We start from the raw sequence: 20,234 nt of genomic DNA, 5'->3' as shown, positions 1-20,234 counted from the left end.
CAGGCCTTTTACCCCCTAGATGCTGGTGGCACCCCACCGGCCATTTGGCAACCAAAAATGTCTCTGGTGGGACTTCCCTGGCTGTGCAGTCGTTAAGACTCTGAGCTTCCACTGCAGGGGGCACGGGTTTGATCCCTGGTCGGGAACTAAGATCCTGCATCCTGTGGCCAAAAATAAACAAACAAACAAATAAATAAAAATACAACAGTGTCTCTGGACATTGCCAAATGCACCCTGGGGAGCAGTGGCTTAGAGAACCATGGCTCTAAATATTCCTGTGGCTGAAGGAAGTTCCCACCACCTGCTTTCACTCAGCACCTTCCTCACCGACCCTCTTCCCTGGCTATTTCCAAGTGCAGAGGGTGGAGAGAGCTTTCCCACATCCCCTCCATGTTGGTACTAAACGTTAAGAACAGACTTTGGCCAACGCCAGGCCAGCGTCACGGAACGGTGGAGAGCAGTTAGTGCAGCCCCATGCTGTCTGCGCTGACATGGTTGACCTATAGGGGGCGGGTGAGAGCCATTTCTGAAGACAGTTCTCAAAGTCCCTTTTCCTTTGCCACTAAAAGTCGTACAAAAGGAGGAATCAGGAGGACGGGGTTGGGTTGGAATAGATTTAAATGTATTCACGTGACACGTAATAGTAATTGTCTTGAAGTTTCCCTTACACCAAGCACTTTCCGTATGCGCCCTCATTTAATCCTCACAGAAACAGAGGAGAATATTATTACCACCTTACAGACATAGAAACTGAGATTCAGGTTAAGGAAATTGCTCCTAAGAGGCACACGTCGACACCAAAACACGTAACAAACTTTCACAGCTCTAGCAGCGCTCTCCCTCCTCTCTGGCCTTGCTTGTCCTCCATCACCCCAGAAAGCCTCACTTGGCCTTTGTGGTTACCAACCCCCCAAGGTCATCCATCTTACTGAATAGCAAGACCCACCTTCCACTCCAGCACCCCAGCTGTCACCCAACTTGGATTCGGTCCCAGCACTTCCACAAACCACAAAACCACAAAAGTGAACAAACCATTAACTCCTCTGAGTCTCTTTCTCTCTTTCATCTGTAAAACTGGAAAAATACCCTTTCCATAAGCATGTTGCTGGGAATGATAAGACATTTTGTTCCAAGCTCTAGTCATAGTAGCTGTTTAACAAGTAACAACAATGATGATTACGTGTACTGTTATCGTTCATGACAAAAAGGAGGAGAGGTCATGGTGGGTTACAGGTGTCCTGCAGGCTGTGGGAAGTGGAGATTTGATGGTAGGCTGAAATCTGAGGAAGGTCTATAGATTGCAGATAAGTATTGTATCTGTTTTAATTTCTTGATTTTGCTCATGGTGTTGTGGTTATGTAAGTGAATTCTTTGTTTTTAGGAAATACACACAAGTACTTGGGTAAAAGGACATCCTGTTTGAAACATGCTCTTAAAGGGTTCAGGTCTATAATACATATGGAGGGTAAAGCAAATATGGTTAATTTAAAGAGTCAGGATGAAGGGTATCCAGGAGTTTCACTGTACCATTCTTTTTTTTTTTTTTTTTAGTGGAAAATGGAATATAGAGCTCACTTTCTTTTTTTTTTTTATTAGTTTCTGCTTTATAACAAAGTGAATCAGTCATACATATACATCTGTTCCCACATCCCTTCCCTCATGCATCTCCCTCCCTCCCACCCTCCCCATCCCACCCCTCCAGGCGGTCACAAAGCACCGAGCTGATCTCCCTGTGCTCTGCGGCTGCTTCCCACTATCTATCTACCTTACGTTTGGTTCACTGTACCATTCTTGCAGCTGTCCTGTAAGTCTGCAATTATGGGGATAGAAAAGATTGTAGGGCAGGGCGCTGACGTCATGCATGCAGCATCCACACTTGTGGGGATGGCACATTTCTCTGGAGTCCTGGCCCCCCTCATTTGCTGGGCCCTGCAGACAGAACTGGAACAAGGCTGCCCATGACAAATGGCTGAGGCTCTCTAAGTTCGCCCCCACTGGGCAAGGCAGGCAGCCACCCACCATCGAGGCTTTACTCAGCTCTCAGAAGGCGCTCAATTTAGCTGCACAGTGGAACCCTCTAGGGAGCTGGATAAAAGCTGGCTAAGGGGCATACTCCAGGAGGCCCAGCCCAGGGGGGAAACCAGCCATTCGGTGGCCTCGGTCCCCATACCCCCTTGTCTGGCCAGTCAAGGCCAGGGCAGCAGGGCTGTTTTCACTCTAAGCCTAACACCAGCCTCCACAGCCTACCCAGGAAAGGGGCCCTGAAAGGGGCCACCAGTGTGGTCAGGCCTCCAAAGGAGTTCAGAGCATGTCACCTTAAATATGTTGCTTTGACATATTGATTATTTTGAACCAACCCTCATTTTCCTTAGTCACTTCTCCGCGGTTTACTCTCCCGACCCCCAACCCTGCTGTCCTGTCAATTCTTCACAAATTTATTGTTTTTTTTATAAAAGTATAAAAGCTTTTTCTCTGGTCACTTCTTTGGATTTTCATTCTCTCGTGAAGGCGCCTCTGTACAGGTAAAAATTTAAATAAAACCTGTATGCTTTTCTCCTGTTAATGTCAGTTCAGTTCCTAGGCCCAGCTGGAGAGCCAAAGAGGGCAGAGGAGAATTTTTCCTCCCCTATACCTTCTTAGTAGTTCACCAAGTCTAAGGAGCATGGACTTGATGCCATCAACCGGGGTCTACTAGCAGACCCAGCCTCCAGGAAGGCTGCTCACTACCACCACTGCTTACCCACGTGTCCTGTGCTCCCACTCGGTTCTCCAGGCCACAGGGAAGACAGGCACAGACATGGCTCTGCCAGCAGCAGAGAGGGACCAGAAGATGACAGAGCAGGAGAGGACCGGGTATACTATAAGGTTTACCTGGAGGCAGTAGGCAGGAAGAGATCACAGCCAAGGAAGACAGGAGGCAGCTGGGAGCTCCCTGAAGTAGAGGGACAGGCGCCCTCAGAACTGCCTCTCCTGCAGGGGCTTCCCGGGAGCTGTATTTGTACCACCAGGCACCCCTCCCCTGCTCCGGATCTAGGGATGGATGTGTAGCCCACTCTGGATACATGGTCACTTAGGCAGGTGACTTGACCTGAGGCACCCTTACTCCTGTGGTGCTGCCCTGCACAGAAAGTGGGAGAAAGTCTGCAGAATAGGAAGGGGGGAAGGGGGGCAGGCAGAGGCCCTGGGAGAGGGGCAGAGCCGGCCACCATGAAAGAGGAGTCTGGGCCTCACAGCAGCCTGGTCCCCAGGGCCTCTGAGAGCAGAAAGCAAGGACGGGAGTCATCATAAAGGAAAAGTCATGACTAAGAATCTGAAAGTGCAAGTGATAGAGCCCCCTCCCCAGCCCCTTCCAGCCCCACAATGTCTGTTTCCCCATGGGTGCCAGGAAGTCTGAGCCAATCAACACAATCCCATCCCTATTGCCTCCGAGATTGGTCTACAGATGGGCGCCTGACCCACGTCTCAGCCAATCAATGCAGACCTTCTCCCCACACCGGCAGGGTAGTCCGTCCAGGACTTCGTGTTTGACACTTGGGAGAAGCAATGGGATTTGCCCAGGTTAAAAAGGTCAGCGAACCCCAAACAGTATTGGTACATACAAACTTCTGCTTAAACATAGAAGTTGAAATACATATGTTTATATGAACTTCACTAGAATGACACAAAGAGGGCAGGAGGAGAATGGCAAAAAGTGAGAGGCTAACCAGGGTCAGCAGGTTTAAATTGGGGAGAGGTGGGGTGATGGGGGCTTAGCAGAGTGAGGGGCTGAAGCACAAGGTCCCGGAGCTGCAGGGGCGGGGGTGGGGTGGGGGAGGATGCAAGGGGAGCCCTGAAGACCCTCCCTCCCTCCTGCACCACAGATACTTCCCCCAGGAATGTACCATCCTCTGCCTCACCCTAGGGAGGAAGATGCAGGACTTTCCTATGGAGACTTGAATGTTCAGAGATTCTGCCACTTTGAGGCCCCCATAAAATCACCTATTGTTTCAAGTAGTCCCTGTTGGGTAAATGTCTCCTGTGAGGTCACTCCCAAGGCTCTGACCTGTATGCAGTGTGGCTGCCCTTGGATCAGGTGACATTCCAGTCATCTGTGGCCAAGGAGGCCACAGGGCTATGCAGCAGGACCTGGGACTTCTGCATGAGGACTGCCTTGGCCCCTGTCCTTGGGGGATGGTGAGCCTTTGCAGCCCAATCCTTCAACATCCCCCGTGTCAATGAACTCATTTGAAAGTGGTAAAAATAATACCACCCCTGCCTACTGCCCCAAGACTGTCTGATCAAATGACAGAATGAATACAAAAGTACTTTGTGAATGATAAATGTTTTAATCAGTATAATTATAATGACAATTTCTCCTCCATATAAATATATTTCCTTTCTTTAGGAATAAATCTAATAAGAAATGTATACGATCTATAAGAGAAAAATAATGAAGCTCACCTGAAGGGCATAAAAGAAGACCTGAACAAACAGAGCAACTGGCTACATTTCTGAATGAGACTTGTCTGTTCTCTAAAATGGATCCACAAATCCACAAATTCAGTGCCTTTCCAATGAAATTATCAACAGCATTATTTTAGTGAAATGAGAAGAGTAGATTCTAAGATTTATATGAAAGATAAAAGCCTTATGGTAAAGAAAATTTTGTAGGAAAATAAAAGGAAGGGATCCCTTCCCACCAGATATCAAAAAACTGAAAAGTGCCAACTGAAAGAGTGCAGTATCTACAGGAATGGACAGAGAGACATCCAGCTCATAGACAGAGCTGAGGCCAAGGCAGGCAGAGTACCAAGAGCCACTTTTACATTTAGACAGTCTGTTGCTGACACAGGCAGCAAAATAAAAAGAGAGAAAAGAAAGAAAGAAAGAAAGAAAGAAAAAGAAGAAAGAGAAAAGGAAGGAAGGGAAGGAGGAAGGAAGGAAGGAAGGAAAGAAGGAAGGAAGGAAAGAAGGAAGGAAGGAAAGAAGGAAGGAAGGAAAGAAAAGAAAAAGCACCGAAATGTGCCACTTCCCATCTTTGTCCCATGCACCAGAAAGGATGACACCCAACCAAAGAGAGCTGGATGCCTGCGCCTCAAGTCACCCCAAGGCATCACCTCTGGCTGGGAGCCCATTCTAGATGACAGCTACACCCTGGGGGCAGGGACAGAAAGCCTCTCATCTCGGAACCAGAGATGAGGGGAAACCCTCCTGATGCCTCCTGGGCAGATGTGGAAGAGAGTCGGGGGGTGGCCTCAGAGCAGCTCCTCACAAGTCCAGCCTCAGTTCCTGGAGCATCACAGAGTGTTCTGACAGGCTCAGATTAGCTGTGGTCCCGGACTTGGCCTGGTGGCCTTTGAGGACACCTGCAAGGTGACCAGAGCAGAGCTGTTCCCTCACAACAGAAATACAACAATGGAGCATAAACTGTGGTCCCTGCATTGGCAGGCAGACTCCCAACCACTGTGCCACCCGGGAAGCCCCCAGAAATGCTTTTCTTAACAAGACACGAGCTTCAGAAAAAGAAAGCAAGACAAATTCATAAAAAAGAAATACTTCTGTGTGTTAAAAGACAGCATTGATCAAGCCATATGTTTAGCAATAGGTAATACAGCATATTCAACAAGAAAAGGATTAATAGATATTATGGATGGAATATAAAAATAGTTTATACAAACTGAAAAGTAGAAGACAATTCAGTAACAAAACAGTTAAGTAATATAAACAAATCATCCTTAGAAAAAGGAATACAGATAACCATAAATATATGAAAAGGTGTCCAGCACTTTGCAATTCAAATTACAATGAGATGACAGATAAGCAAAAGTTATAAAGATTCATCATCTCAAGGACTGGCCAGCATGGAGTCAAACTCCTAATGATGCCGGAAGGATTAATTGGTGAAGCCATTTGAAGGGGCCAGTGTAGTCCTGTCTGCACAATCGTAAAATGTGCCCAGCATTGGACCTAGCAATTCAGCCTCTAGGAAGCATCCAGAAGAAACACATGCACGTGTTGACCCTGGTAAAAGGCCAAGATTTATAACAGGGGAAAACGGAAACTGCCCAGATGACCATCAATACGAAATTGGTTTAAAAATATTTCAGCATATCCACTTGGAGAGGTCTCACTGGCCACTCCTCCTCTTTCCCTCTGCTGGATCCCAGCAGAGCTCATATTTCCAGATGGTAGTCAGGGAAGGCAGTGACCAAAGCTTGAGGGTGGCCCGGGCGCATGTGGCAGTGCCACTGGCTAAGCCACCTGCTCCCTCTCCTCTGGTTCCCAGACTCAAGGGGGCCTCTCCTCCTTAGGACATGAATTTGGAAGACCCTGTGACCCCGCCCTGGGAACTGGACAGGTGGCAAAGTCTGCGGTGATAAGGCGATTGGGCTGTCACTATGGTGATGGGGATGGAGGCCTTTTGCCATCAGCCCCAGTTTTCTGCATGGCAGCTCTAATGACAGGATGGTCAGCCCTGCAGAGGCTGGAGGGTGTGAGCGCAGAGGCCTGTTCCTGGTTGCCATGGCAGCGTGGGCCCTCGCAGGAGCGCAGAGAGCCTTGGCAGGAGAATTCCCCACTCCATACCTGGTCAGAGCAGGAAGTGTTGGGCCGCGACTGAGCCTCAGGGAAGCAGGTTGGGGTGTGAGAAAAGAACAGTCGCCCACAACTTAATTACTCAAAAGCTGTCCCCCAGCCACAGGAGGAAAGAGGACCTTTTCTGCTGAGTCTGTCTAGAGAGCACCACGCCGTCACAGCTCAGCACAGCCCGGAGAGAAAGCTGACCAGTGCTGACCAGCTCTGGAGCCCGGCAATGGCCCTGCCCCGACCATACCTGGCCTGACAAGGCCTCAGTGGGGAAGGGTCCCGACTGGGACCCAGAAGAGAAGGCTGGCAGGCTTGCTGGAGAACAATGAAAAGGAGGAAACTCTGTGATTGAACCTCAAGCCAGAAGCCAGCCAGAAGGTGGACCATATTCTACCAGACACTCGGGCCGGCCGTGACCCTTGGTTGGGAAAAGCCTGGGGATATTTCTGCCTTGGAAGCCCGTTGGGGAACACTGAGGGGTTCCAGCTCCCCCGGGCGGGCTGCGGTACAAATGCTGGATGACAGAGCCAGGATGGAGATCGCCAAGAAGGAAAAGGTAACTCTCTGCTGCATTCGGTTTTCTAGAAATGCTTCTTACACGTTCCTGTATTCAGTGGTTTGTTTAACTTGACCAAGTGTTTGTGCCTCAGTATCTGATTGTATGTGCAGGTGCTTTAGGGACGACCTGCTGGGAGTGAATTATGAGGCATTGACTTTGGTAATGATTTTATTTTTATTTTTTAACATCTTTATTGGAGTATAATTGCTTTACAATGGTGTGTTAGTTTCTGCTTTGTAACAGAGTGAATCAGTTATACATATACATATGTCCCCATATCTCTTCCCTCTTGCGTCTCCCTCCGTCCCACCCTCCCTATCCCATCCCTCTAGGTGGTCACAAAGCACCGAGCTCATCTCCCTGTGCTATGCTGCTGCTTCCCACTAGCTATCTATTTTACGTTTGGTAGTGTATATATGTCCATGCCACTCTCTCACTTTCTCCCAGCTTACCCTTCCCCCTCCCCGTATCTTCAAGTCCATTCTCTAGTACGTCTGCGTCTTTATTCCCATCTTGCCCCCTAGGTTCCTCACGACTATTTTTTTTTTTAGATTCCATATATATGTGTTAGCATACTGTGTTTGTTTTTATCTTTCTAACTTACTTCACTCTGTATGACAGACTCTAGGTCCATCCACCTCACTACAAATAACTCAATTTTGTTCTTTTTTATGGCTGAGTAATATTCCATTGTATATATGTGCCACATCTCCTTTATCCATTCATCGGTCGATGGACACTTAGGTTGCTTCCATGTCCTGGCTATTGTAAATAGAGCTGCAGTGAACATTGTGGTACATGACTCTTTTGGAATTATGGTTTTCTCAGGGTATATGCCCAGTAGTGGGATTGCTGGGTCATATGGTAGTTCTATTTTTAGTTTTTTAAGGAACCTCCATACTGTTCTCCATAGTGGCTGTATCCATTTACATTCCCGCCAACAGTGCAAGAGTGTTCCCTTTTCTCCACACCCTCTCCAACATTTATTGTTTGTAGATTTTTGGATGATGGCCATTCTGACTGGTGTGAGATGATATCTCATTGTAGTTTTGATTTGCATTTCTCTAATGATTAATGATGTTGAGCATTCTTTCATGTGCTTGTTGGCACTCTGTATGTCTTCTTTGGAGAAACGTCTATTTAGGTCTTCTACCTATTTTTGGATTGGGTTGTTTGTTTTTTTGATATTGAGCTGCATGAGCTGCTTGTAAATTTTGGAGGTTAATCCTTTGTCAGTTGCTTCATTTGCAAATATTTTCTCCCATTCTGAGAGTTGTCTTTTCATCTTGTTTATGGTTTCTTTTGCTGTGCAAAAGCTTTTAAGTTTCATTAGGTCCCATTTGTTTATTTTTGTTTTTATTTTCATTACTCTAGGAGGTGGGTCAAAAAGGATCTTGCTGTGATTTATGTCATAGAGTGTTCTGCCTATGTTTTCCTCTAAGAGTTTTATAGTGTCTGGCCTTACATTTAGGTCTTTAATCCATTTGGAGTTTATTTCTGTGTATGGTGTTAGGGAGTGTTCTCATTTCATTCTTTTACGTGTAGCTGTCCAGTTGAGACACTGACTTCGTTGGGCAGACCAGGTCCTCTCCCTGCTGCTCCAGACTCCGGCCCTGTGACCTGGAAGTCACAGGCTGCCAGGAGGCCTGGGAGGTGACCTCTGTTGGGTAGAGGGTCTGGGGAGTTTAGAGCCCGAGCTGGGGGGCTTGGGGCCTGGGATCTTGGTGGCAGAACCAACTGCCCAGCCATGAGGCAAGACTCAACAGACATCACGAAAGGTCTCAGATGCCTGCGCTTCCCTGCAGGAATCTCTGCCTAAGAAACCTCAGGGCCGTTGCTCCTGGTGAGGGGTGGAGAGCAGTTACTTTTTCCAAAGCAAAGAAAAATCCAGACGTCCTGTGAGCCAGCCCTGTGTGCAAGCGGAGCCAGGGCTGGTGACAGGGCAGAGGGAAGAGCCTGCCTGCTCCCCCAAGCCAGGTGGGGCGGGGGAGACGGAGGAGAGGGCCCATATCCAGTCCCTTTGGCATGGTTTCCTCCTCACATGTCTTTTCTTCTCCTTCTTCTGTGAAATGACGAGGTCAGCATAAACACTGGGCTTGTTCCACTCCTGGCAGAGCTAATGATGTTGGGAGAAAAACAACCAGCCTGGGTCGGGGTGCCCGCAGCTGCAGGCAGCAGGAAGCCCGCGTCTGCTGGGTCCTGGGGCGATGGCCAGAGTCTGGATGAGAAATCCTGCGCAAAGGGGCCTTGGAGGCCAGCTGGGGAGAGGGGAGGCGGGGTCTTTGGCACAAGCAGTGAGCTGGTGTGGCGACAGTGAGAGGTGGGGCCTGTGGCTCGCCGTGGGGAGCTGGTGTGGGGAGCCCACCACGTCAGACTGGGGCTGGCCCACGCCCCCTTCTCGTTTGTCCCAGGGGCACAATGCTCCACGCGGTAAACCATTTCTGTTCCACACATGCGGCGTGCTGGCCCCAGTTCAGGAGCCAGGCTGGTTCCAGATTGCTGGTGGGGGAGGGAGGGGTGTTTCACTGACAGCCTTGTCAGGGCAGAGAGGAGAGGGAGGCACCGCCTCTGGCACATGCCTTAGCGGGTACCAAAAACATCAGTCATCAAGATAAATAATATTCTAATTCAAGTTCTAAAGAATCAAAATCAATGCAAAAAATTACGATGAGCAAAATGCCAAATTTCTAAAGAAAGAGGGCCTGAGTATTACTGATTTTTTTCACTTGTCTTAGGCCTGTGCCGGCTGCCCTTAGAGTGCCAGCTAGCAAGGTGCCAGGGCCAAAAAAAGGAGGCGTGGGGCTGCGACGTCCACACCCCTCCCGTCTGTCCTGGCTGCCCAGAGGACCCACCTCTTGTCTGGGGCCTGGGGGAGCGGGCGGGGGCGCTTCAGCTTGGTTTCAGGGCCATCCTAAGGATCTGAGGTTTTGCTGCCAGGCCCACCCAGGTCTAGCCCTGCATCCCTGGGCAGTGACACACCCACCCCAAGCCAGCATGTAGCCTGGAGTGGTGGGCTGGGGCTGTATCCACCGCAGGCTCCCAGGAGGAGAGTGTTCAGGTTGCTTTGGAGGGAACTGAAGTGCTGCTGGTTTTGCTCGTTCTTTTTTTTTTTTTTTTTTTTTTAATTTATATTTGGCTGTGTCGTGTCTTCGCTGCTGTGCGCGGGCTTTCTCTAGTTGCAGCGAGCCGGGGGCCACTCTTCGATGCAGTGCGCAGGCTTCTCATTGTGGTGGCTTCTCTTTGTTGCAGAGCACGGGCTCTAGGCACACGGGCTTCAGTAGTTGTGGCACACGGGCTTAGTTGCTCCGCCGCATGTGGGATCTTCCCGGACCAGGGCTCGAACCCGTATCCCCTGCATTGGCAGGCGGATGCTTAACCACTGTGCCACCAGGGAAGTCCTGGTTTTGCCGTTTCTGTTTCTCTTGTTCATCTTGCCTCTGTGACCTGTCGGATCACCTGTGGTCATCCCCCTATAATCTCCAAGAGTGTGTGGCCTCAGTACCGTTTTCAGTGGCTTCCCTGGGGACATGGCAGCTTCTTACATGGTTTTTTTACAGCTCCTTGGGGGCAGGCCCACTCCTACTAATGCTGCTTCCCCTCCCCTCCAGCCTGTGGCTGTGGAACCCCACTACAGAGTCATTCCCTTGGCATGGAGCTCTCTCTTTTTTTCCCCATAGTTTTATCATCTGTAAATGGGTTAAAAATATCATCTTTTTCCTTAAAAAATTTTTTTTAATGAAGTATAGTTAATTTTCAATGTTTCAGGTATACAGCAAAGTGATTCAGAGACATATATCATTTTTTAGATTCTTTTCCATTATCGGTTATTACAACATATGAAATACAGTTCCCTGTGCTATACAGTAGGTGCTTGTTGTTTATCTATTTTATATATAGCAGTGTGTATCTGTTATTCCAAAATTCCTAATTTATCCTCCGTCCCTTTTCCCCTTTGGTAACCATAAGTTTGTTTTTTATGCCTGTGAGTCTATTTCTGTTTTATAAATAAGTTCATTTGTACCATTTTTTTGGATTCCACATATAAGTGATATCATAAGATACTTGTTTTTCTCTGTCTGACTTACTTCACTTAGTATGATAATCTCTAGGTCCATCCATGTTGCTGCAAATGGCATTATTTCATTCTTTTTTGTGGCTGAGTAATATTCCAGTGTATATATGTACCACATCTTCTTTATCTGGTCATCTGTCAGTGGACATTTAGGTTGCTATGGAGTTCTATCTCTTGATGGCCACAACTTCTAGGAGACCTGAAATTGGGTCATGGGAGCCACCTTGGAAGTTCCTGGTCTATTCTTCCCCCTCCCTCATCTGTGCCCTTCTGCTGGTGGGCGGGAGCGATGGGGGCTCTAGAGCCCGTACAGTTTGCTTTATGTGGTGGGTTTGGGGAGCACTTTTCAGGAGGAAAGCTGGGAAGGTAACACTCCAGGTGTCTTAGTCTGCCCAGCTGCCATCTGGGTGACTTAACCAGCAGACATTGCTTCCTCACAGTTGTGGACACTGGAAGTCTGAGATCAGGGTGACATCGTGGTCAGATTCTGGGGAGGGCTCCCTTCCTGCTGTGGCTTCACATAGCTGCGGGGGGAAGGAGAGCGCTCTGATCTCTTCCTCTTGTGGGGGCTCTACCCTCGTGCCCTCATCTAGCCCTAATCACTTCCCAAAGGCCCCACCTCCTGACACCATGCACTGGGGGTTAGGGCTTCGACATATGAATTTGGGGGAACACAATTCAGTCTATAGCATGAGGGGTGGGTGTGAGAGCCATAGGGGGCACTGACCTCCCTCCATTCAGCCCCCCTCAGCTGCCCTGGGCACTTCGCTGCTGAAGGAGAAGGCTCAGAGATAGGGTGATTCTGCCTCACTTGGCAGGCACGCTCATCCAGGTTCCCTGGCAGGACTTGTCCCAGTGGATCTGGGGCCCCAGCAGGAGAGATGCCCCGCCCCCCAAGCCCCTTGGAGACCTTGCTACTGCCAGATGCTCAGGAGGACGCAAAGCTCCAGGTGGCCCCCAAGCAGGTGTTCTGGGAAAGGGGCCTACGCAGGGAGGAGCAGATGGCCCCACTGAGCAGAGCGGTGATAAGACCCTGAGTGTGGGGGCTCCCAGGCTCCCCGTGGCTGGTGTGGATTCAGCCACAGGGGCTGGGGCTGTGCCTGCCCGCCGTGGGCCCCTCTCGGCCAGGAGCCACTGGCTCTGAGCGTGTGAGACATTGTCCCTGCGGTTCCGTGACGGGGCTGGGCCGGGAGGCCATGGAGCAGAGACGGCCCCAGGAGAGCTGAGCAAGCTGCCTGCATCCCAGGCCTCAGGGTCCAGGCACCTCAGGAAGAGCCCTAAAATCCCCAGCATGACTGTGGCTCTTTGGGTCAGGAGCAGGCCAAGGGAACCTGGCAGTGAGACGCAGTGCAGACCCAGCCAGGCCCACGCCTGCTCCTGCAGCAGCAGGACCGGAGGGTGGGAGCGGGGGAGAGGCACAGAGTGCTTTCTGCAGAGCTGCCCTGAAGCCACCTGAGGCAAGAGAGGGGAGAGCTGCATTCAAGGGAGGCCCTCCAGGGAAGGTTCTGGGGCCCCCACTGTGGGCTGCGCTGCAGCCTTTGGGGGCAGCCCAGGCGTGTTCCCCATGTGCCCCCATCCCTGTGACAGAGGGGCAGGCCTAGCCTGGCCCAGCCCCTCTACCTTCATCTCACTTCTCTTCTCATGGGTGGACGCTGATCCTCAGGAGGACGCGGCTCTCTCTTTGTTTCTCTGTCTCTCTCCTCCTCCTGTCTCTCTGTCTCTGTCTCTGCGTCTCTCTGTGTGTGTCTCTATCTCCCTCTCTCTCTCTCTTCGTCTATTTCTTTCCCTCTCTTTCTGTGTCTCTCTAGGTCTGTCTCTCTGTCTCTTCATCTCTGTGTGTGTCTCTCGCTGCTTCTCTGTGTCTCTGTCCCTCTCTCTGTCTCGGGCGGGGTGCACATTGAGAAGAGGCCCCCCATCCCCCCCAAGCCTGCTGCCTCCCACATCAGCCCCTCAGGGCTGGGTCTGCCCCCTGCCCAGCTTCCTCCCAGACTGGAGTCCCCTCGCGTCCCTCCTCTGCACCCCTGCTCTGCTCAGCACAGGGCTCCCTGCTGGGCCCACGCCCTCCTCTCCCAGGCCACTTCCCTTCTCAGCCTCCAGGGGCCTCTCGGGAAGCTTCTTGGCGTCCACCAAGGCCCCTGGTCGTCTGACCACCACCATCTCCTCTCTTGTGCCATGTATTCTATTCCTTTATTTCTGAAAGAGCAGCCGTTACCTGGTGACCAGTTTGTGTGCAGGCCATCGAGCTGTTTAGAGAAGCCAGCTTTTGGGGACAAAGTTCCAGCAAGTACATGTGCCTCATGAGGGTCCATTTCTGTTTGTTTACTTGTGCTCCAAGGAATCCCTCACTGCAGCCACTCACGTTTCAGATACGGCTATGGTGCCAGCTCCCGCCTCCCCTTTCTCAGTGAAGTTGAAAGCCAGTTGTCAAGTTTCATAAAAAGCACCATGGGGGTTTTGACCTGGGGAGAGATGAACCTTCCACCCCAGAATATGGACCACTTCCCCCTGATTCAGATGGTCTGTTTTGCTTTTCGAACACGTGTTCACATTTTCTCTCTTTGGGTCTTGGGCTCTCCTCTCCACGAGACTTGAGCTCCTGGCCCAGGCCTCTCCCCGACCCCTGAGAAAGCCAGTCTGGCTCATCCTCCTCCGGCCATTGACGCCAGAAGGTCCCGTCCTGAGGGCTGGGGTGGGCCAGGATGCTTGGGCTCTGAGCCTTCCACAGGCTCCCCGCAGGGCAGCTCCCGGACGCTGAGCTGGGTGCCAGGGGTCCCCCCAGCTGCTGGAACCAGCGGGAATTGCCTGGTGCTGACAGCCCAGTCATGTGCTAGACCGAAGGGGGGTGATTGGGAGGGGCACTGGGGGGAGCGGGGCTGCAGAGGCCGTGAAGGCCAGAGTGTGTACCCAGAACACGAGTGGTCCTGCGGGGTAAGGGGGACAAAGGACCAGGTGTGCGGGCAGACCATGCCAGAGAACCCACCCTTGCGGGTGGGCGGCCGGCTCCCCCTGGGCCCCGATGCCTCAGGACCTGCTGCTGCCCTGCTCTTGATCACCACCCCCTTCTCATCCCCGCACTTGCTCTTCACATGTCTCGCTCAATCCATATCTGCTCTTCCCCCCTCGGCTGCCCCCCACCAGGCTGCACCTGCCCAGCTGGCGGCGGCGGGCAGGTCTTCCAAGTCTCCCCCACTGGTGCTGGACCCAAGCAGGAGTCTCACCGAGGGGAAGAGCCCCAGCGATGGGCCCTTGCTCCCAAGTCCCCACCGGCCAGGTCTGCCCACTGGCTGTTCTCGGCGATGGTTCTCAGAGGCTGCCCTGCCCCTAATTTCACAGAGGAGGGCTTTGCAGGCAGGGAAGCCCCGTGAGTTGCTGAAGTCACACAGGGTGAGTGATGAAGACCTGGGTTCAGTGAGAGCATTTGTTCTTAGGCAGTGGCTTCATGAGCCCAGGGGTGGCCCCTGGAGAGGGCAGAGCCTGCATGGGCTCTGGAGCCAGCTCCCTCGAGGCCTGGTGAGATCTGCGCGGCTCTGGGCCTCACCCGCCCGGTCTGCAAACTGGGGCAATAGCAGCGTGTGCCACCCAGGCTGGGTGTGGAGGCTTCCGTGAGGTGTAGCTGGAGGTCGATCAGATGGGGACGCGGGGACCAGGAGCTCCTGAGAGGCCCCAGGGCTCTGGCCACCACTGCTCACCGCTCCGGGGTTGATACCGCCTACACTGTCTCCTTTGCTCCCGCCCCTCCAAGGCGTCCTAGCATAGTGTGCTTGGGGAAGCGCATTCAGGACCACGGCCTTATGTCCCGTGAATGCCTGTAGATGCCTGCTGACCTTCCAACACACCCCTGCCACACACAGCTCAGCAGACCCCTGAGCCCTGGGCAGGACCCTGGGTGTTGAGTGGTGAGCCAGCTCGGCACAGGCTGTGGTCCTCCACGCTGGGCACCCTGGGCTTGCCCATCCCTCGGGGGCCCACTATGCCGGCCACCCTGCCCAGGCAGGAGACCTGTTTGATCTCGGAGAGACGGCAGTGAATGGTAGCTTGAAACGAGATCTAGTTCCCTGCCCAGGAATTGAACCTGGGCAGCCTGGATCAAAACCAGGCATCCTAGCTGCTAGACCACCAGGGGCTAGAGGCTAGAAACAAAATTCCCCTGGCCCTTGCCCCCAGTGAAAAATGCATTTCTCAAGGAGGCAAAAACTGTAAAAACGGGTACAAGTTGACTATTGGAGACACAGTACAACAAGTGGGAGAGCACACAGAGAAACCGTTTGTTTAGTTAAGACAGAAGTAAGGCAGAGATGCACACCCGGAGGGCAAGGGTGTGGGCGTCCCCCCTAATGAGGAGGAGAGCGGTAAAGAAGCGGTTAAAGCATTCATGTAGGGCAGTTCTTCCTGGTCTTTGTTTACCTTTGGCCAATTACCTGGTTTCTTTTTCCACACCTGACCTGCCCTAGGACCTCCCCAACGTGCCTGTGCACCTTTCTTTCATGATGGATTCCAGCCCAGAGGCCTATGGGGGGCCTTGGCCTCACATATTATGGGGTAACGCCCCCTCCTTTTTGACCCCCAAGGAGACTTTCTGCCCATGTGTAGTGTCTCCCTTGCCCCAAGGATGGGAAATATGTGACCTCTTGATCTTTTCCTCAAACAGGGTTTAGCCCCTCTCTGCTCCTGCCATGACTGTTATCTTAAAGTGTCTTCAGGAGACAAAGCCTGGCTATTTACCTCGTTTCTGTTGTTATTTCTACTTTGAAGTGCAAACAGGAGGCTGGTTGTAAATGTCTGACCTGAAGCCCATCTTTTTCTCACCCCAAGCAGTGTAAACAGGAGGCCAGTTGTAAATGCCTAGCCTGGAGCTCATCTATCTTGCCCCTCACAGGGCATCAGCAACAGACCTGGGTGGAGTGCTTCCGGCCTGTAAGGACCCAGCAGATCCATCCTTTGCCCCCAGGGGAGGTGAGGGGCGGGAGGAGATAAAGACCCTCGCTCGTTAGCACTCCCCAGACAGCAGAACTGGTCTGGGCACCCAGAAGGGAAGGAGGCCATCTCCACCTCCGAGGACTGCCCTCTGCTCCCAGCCTGCGCCTGGCTGGGCTGCAGGCTCACCCTCACTCTTCCCCTTTCCAGCAGGGTGGCCTTGGGAGACTTTGAAATCCCTCCAGACCTCAGTTTCCCCTCCTGTACAGTGCCCCCCTGGGCTGCTGTATGGGTGTGAGTCCCTGAGAGTGTGCCTCTCGCAGGCACGAGCAGGGCGGGGCCCTCATGCTAGGTAACCGAGCGCCGACCTTTCCAGAACAACACTTCCACCGTGAGTAGAAGCGCAGAGAAGTCCCACAAGTAGACAGATGGGAGGAGGAACGCGATGCACCCCCTTCCAGAAGATGCGGAGTCCTCACCCTGCGTCCTCCGTCCCTCCGATCTCTGCTTCCGTCATTGTCATTACATCTTCTTCTCTGACCTTCCTGCCTCCCCCTTCCCTCTTCTAAGGATGCTTATGATGTCATGGGGCCCACGGGATAATCCCGGACCATCTCCCTATCTCAGGGTTCTTAACAGCTGCCACGTCCCTTTTGCCATGTAAGGCCACATTTCACAGACTCCAAGGACTAGGAATTCTTGGGGAGGGTGGTTTTGCCTCCCTGGCCACCCACCCCCACCTCAGTGACGGGCACAGCCCCGCCTGCCTGCCTCACCCTTTGGCTCACTGGCTTTGAGGACTTTTTCTTTTCAGCTGTAGATATCCGCCCCCCACACCCGCCCCGACCAACCGCACACACGCTTTTAATCAAATTCTGACACTTTTAGGACTCCCCTAGTGGTCCAGTGATTAAGAGTCCGCACTTCCACTGCAGGGGGCACAGGTTTGATCCCTGGTCAGGGAACTAAGATCCCGCATGCTGTGGGGCACAGCCAAAAAAAAAAAAAAATTCTGACACTTCTAATCAAAATTTTATAAAACAGACCACACAGAGCTATTCCCCCTCCTGGGCAGCCCTGAGGAGGGCAAAAGAGGAGGCTGCCCAAGCCCAGACCCATGCAAGGTCACAGCCTGCATTTTCCCTATGTTCAGGAATTGGTACCAGTCTCCTGCGTGGCCCAGTGGAGGGCAGGAGAGGCCAGGCTAGGGGAGGGCCTGGGGGCCCATAAATAGCAGAAGGAAGGGACTGAGGACCAGGGCAAGTGGCTCCTGGACATCTTAGGGAGTTTGGGATGAGGTGCACAGCATGCCCTTCCTTTTCAATCTTTTCCAGGTGGGTTGGCCAGGAAGGCCAGCGAGAAAGGAATGCTGCACAGGGGCCTGTGGGGGAAGCCAGCCCAGATGGGATGTGCCCATGAGGGTTTCGAGGCAGGAAGAACACTCAGGACAGGACACGTTGGGTCATGAGGCCCTGCAGCACAGGAGAAAACCACTTTCCTAGGGGAGGGGCAAGGACTTGACGCTTCTGGTCCGTGAGGATGAAGGGACAGCACCGCCAGGAACAGCCAGGAGTCCCCCACCTTTCCCCTTGTCCACGGCCAAGTGCCCTGCTTGTGTCTGACGGGTGACCCTCAAGGTGTCAGCCTTCCCTCAATGCAGGCACATACCCCTGCACATCACTGTCTAGGGGAAACGCAGCATTTTCTAGTAGGCACGTTACAAAAGTAAAAAGAAGTAGAGAGATTAATTTTCATAATGCTTTATTTAACCCACTATAAACAGAATATTATTGGGACTTCCCTGGCGGTCCAGTGGTTAGGACTCTGTACTTCCACTGCTGAGGGCCCAGGTTCCATCCCTGGTTGGGGAACTAAGATCCTGCAAGCTGTGCAGCACAGCCAAGAAAAAAAAAAAAACAATATTATCATTGAAATGTGTAATCTACATAAAAACTGTTAATGAAATATTTCACATGCTATGGTTCATATTGCTTTCCAAAGCCATGTGTATTTTCCACGTACAGCATCTCCCAATGTGGACTTGCCACGTTTCAAGTGCCCAAGAGCCACATGTAGCCAGTGGCTACCACCCTCAATAGCACAGGTCACAGCCACTCTGACAGGTGGTCACCCAGGGAATCGTCAGGAATCCCTGGCCATAAGCAACGCAAACTCAGTGGAACCAGAGGAAGCAAAGAGGAGCTGGACTGGCCTGATGGGACCAAGCTCCATGTGCTGAGGTGAGGGCAGCTTTGGGGAGCAGGATCTGAGACTCAAAGGCAGCCAAGCCCCCTCTGTCCACGTCTGTCTGGGGCTGGCATCACTCTCCCCACCTGACGATGGGGACCCGGTCATAGGAGCTCCAGACTCACAGCCTTACAGCCTTATAACCAGAGAGAAAGGAGAGCTCTTCCCTGTGAGGTCCCACTAGACACGATTCCCAGGAAGGACTCCTCGGGGCTCTGTTGGGACCACGAACCCACTGGAGATCCACAGGGTGCGTGCAATCTGACCGGCCCAGCCCAAGGCGCTGGCTGCCCGAGACGCTAGAATCAGCCGCCTTCAGGAGGCAGAGGGCTGGTGTAGGGACACAGGACAAGGGTCCTGTTCTGGGCACACCCAGCCTGAACCCCGTCCATGCCTGTCCTAACAGCAGCGTGGCCCCCGCGCAGCCCAGCTCCACTCACCAAGACACTCACAGGCCTGCTCTCAGCTGTCTTGCGTAGCCCATCCTTGCCGTGTGCCCCTTGGCCAGCTGGCCCCAGCAGCCCTTCTGCCCTACCATCCTCACCCCCACGCCTGGCTCCGCTGGCCGTCCCACCTCAGGTCCTCACCTTGCAAGCCCACTTTCCCACTGCTTCCAGAGTGAGCCGTCTAAGCGCAATTCCCTGCACAGAACCTCCCGTGGCCTCAGTGCAGAGCCAGACCCTCACAGGGCAGAGCCCAGAGTTTAGCCTCAAGGCCTGAAATCTGCTGCCACACTCCAGCCACCCCAGACCCAGTGCCCTTCACTGTACCCAGTCGAGCTCCTTGGCCTTGGCTGTTGTTCTCTGCCTGCCTGGCTACTGGCACAGGAGCATGGGTGAGCAGGTCACAATTATAGCTTTAAATTTAGTGGGACTCTTCTTGTTCCTCTACTGGAAGCAGCCCTCCTTTGAGAACCAGGACCTCTAGGCCCACAAAACGTAAGGTTGTGGGTACAGAAAGAACAAATTCCCCAAATGGGTCAGGGGGAGTGATGAAGAGCCTTTGGTTCCCAGACCCATGTATTTTACCTTCTAGGGACACAGCATCACCCAGTGGCCATTAAAGAGGACATTGCACCCTGGAGGACACCTGCCCCTTCTATAGGGGAGCATCTTCAAGCTGACAGCTCAGTTGTACCTTCAGGAGGCTGTCTGACCACTGTATAAGGGGGGCAGCTTCTAGGTGGGAGGACTAGTGGATCCTGTGGACCGTGTGCTAACTGCCAAGCCTCCTTTGCCATGAAGCAGGTCCTTCATCTGCAGTCATGTTGTGGAGGATCTCACATCAGTAGATCAGACATTCTGTGGGTCCTCGGTTGGTGGAACTGGCTGAAACACTGAATGTAGGAAAGGCAGATGCATGCCTGGAATATCAGATGAACTGTTGCCCCTTCCAGAGAGGGAAGGGTCCAGGGTAGCCAGCCTGTCACCGAGTCGTGGCTGGCTGGTCTCCTGGAGGAACAGTGTCACACCAGGGGTTTAGGGTCAGTCCCTGATACTGTCAGGTCACACATTTGACAGCAGCAAAAGCTAGATCAGCCTTGGCAAAAGGGAACCTATGCTTTCGGCTGTAGACACAGCTCCCACCTCCGCCACCACTGTTACTAGTTTGTGAGAGCATCGTGTAAACACTGAGCGGACGTAAGGAGCTGCTGGTCTGTCCTCCATGTGCTTATTTAGTGTCTCTTCTCTGGCAGATTGTTTCTCACAGGCAGTAACTCTTCAAACTTGTTCCCATGCACCTGGATTTATCTGTACGCCTCCTCCCCACACCTCTCCTGTCCCCAGTCCTCTTAATCTCTCTCCTTCCAGCTAAGCTGTTCACCCCTGTCCATGGTCTCTGCATACCTTGACCTTTGGGCCACTTCTCGCTCCTCGC

The 20,234-nt window shown here is 52.4% G+C and overlaps 1 protein-coding gene across 1 annotated transcript in view; it reads left to right on the top strand.

Annotated features, from left to right (window-relative positions):
- The window catches only part of GCK (glucokinase), a 55,135-nt gene that overhangs the window by 1,023 nt on the left and 33,878 nt on the right, over window positions 1–20,234 (top strand). Inside the window, exon 2 of the mRNA XM_060108567.1 lies at window positions 4,385–7,120. Coding sequence (XP_059964550.1) covers window positions 7,076–7,120 — 45 coding nt within the window. The 5' untranslated portion in view covers window positions 4,385–7,075. The remainder of the gene's footprint in view (window positions 1–4,384; window positions 7,121–20,234) is intronic.

This window comes from Mesoplodon densirostris, chromosome 9 (genome assembly GCF_025265405.1).
Source record: "Mesoplodon densirostris isolate mMesDen1 chromosome 9, mMesDen1 primary haplotype, whole genome shotgun sequence".
Classification (NCBI taxonomy): domain Eukaryota; kingdom Metazoa; phylum Chordata; class Mammalia; order Artiodactyla; family Ziphiidae; genus Mesoplodon; species Mesoplodon densirostris.
The sequence above is the reverse complement of the archived record's forward strand: the minus strand, read 5'-3'. Positions and strand labels throughout refer to the sequence as shown.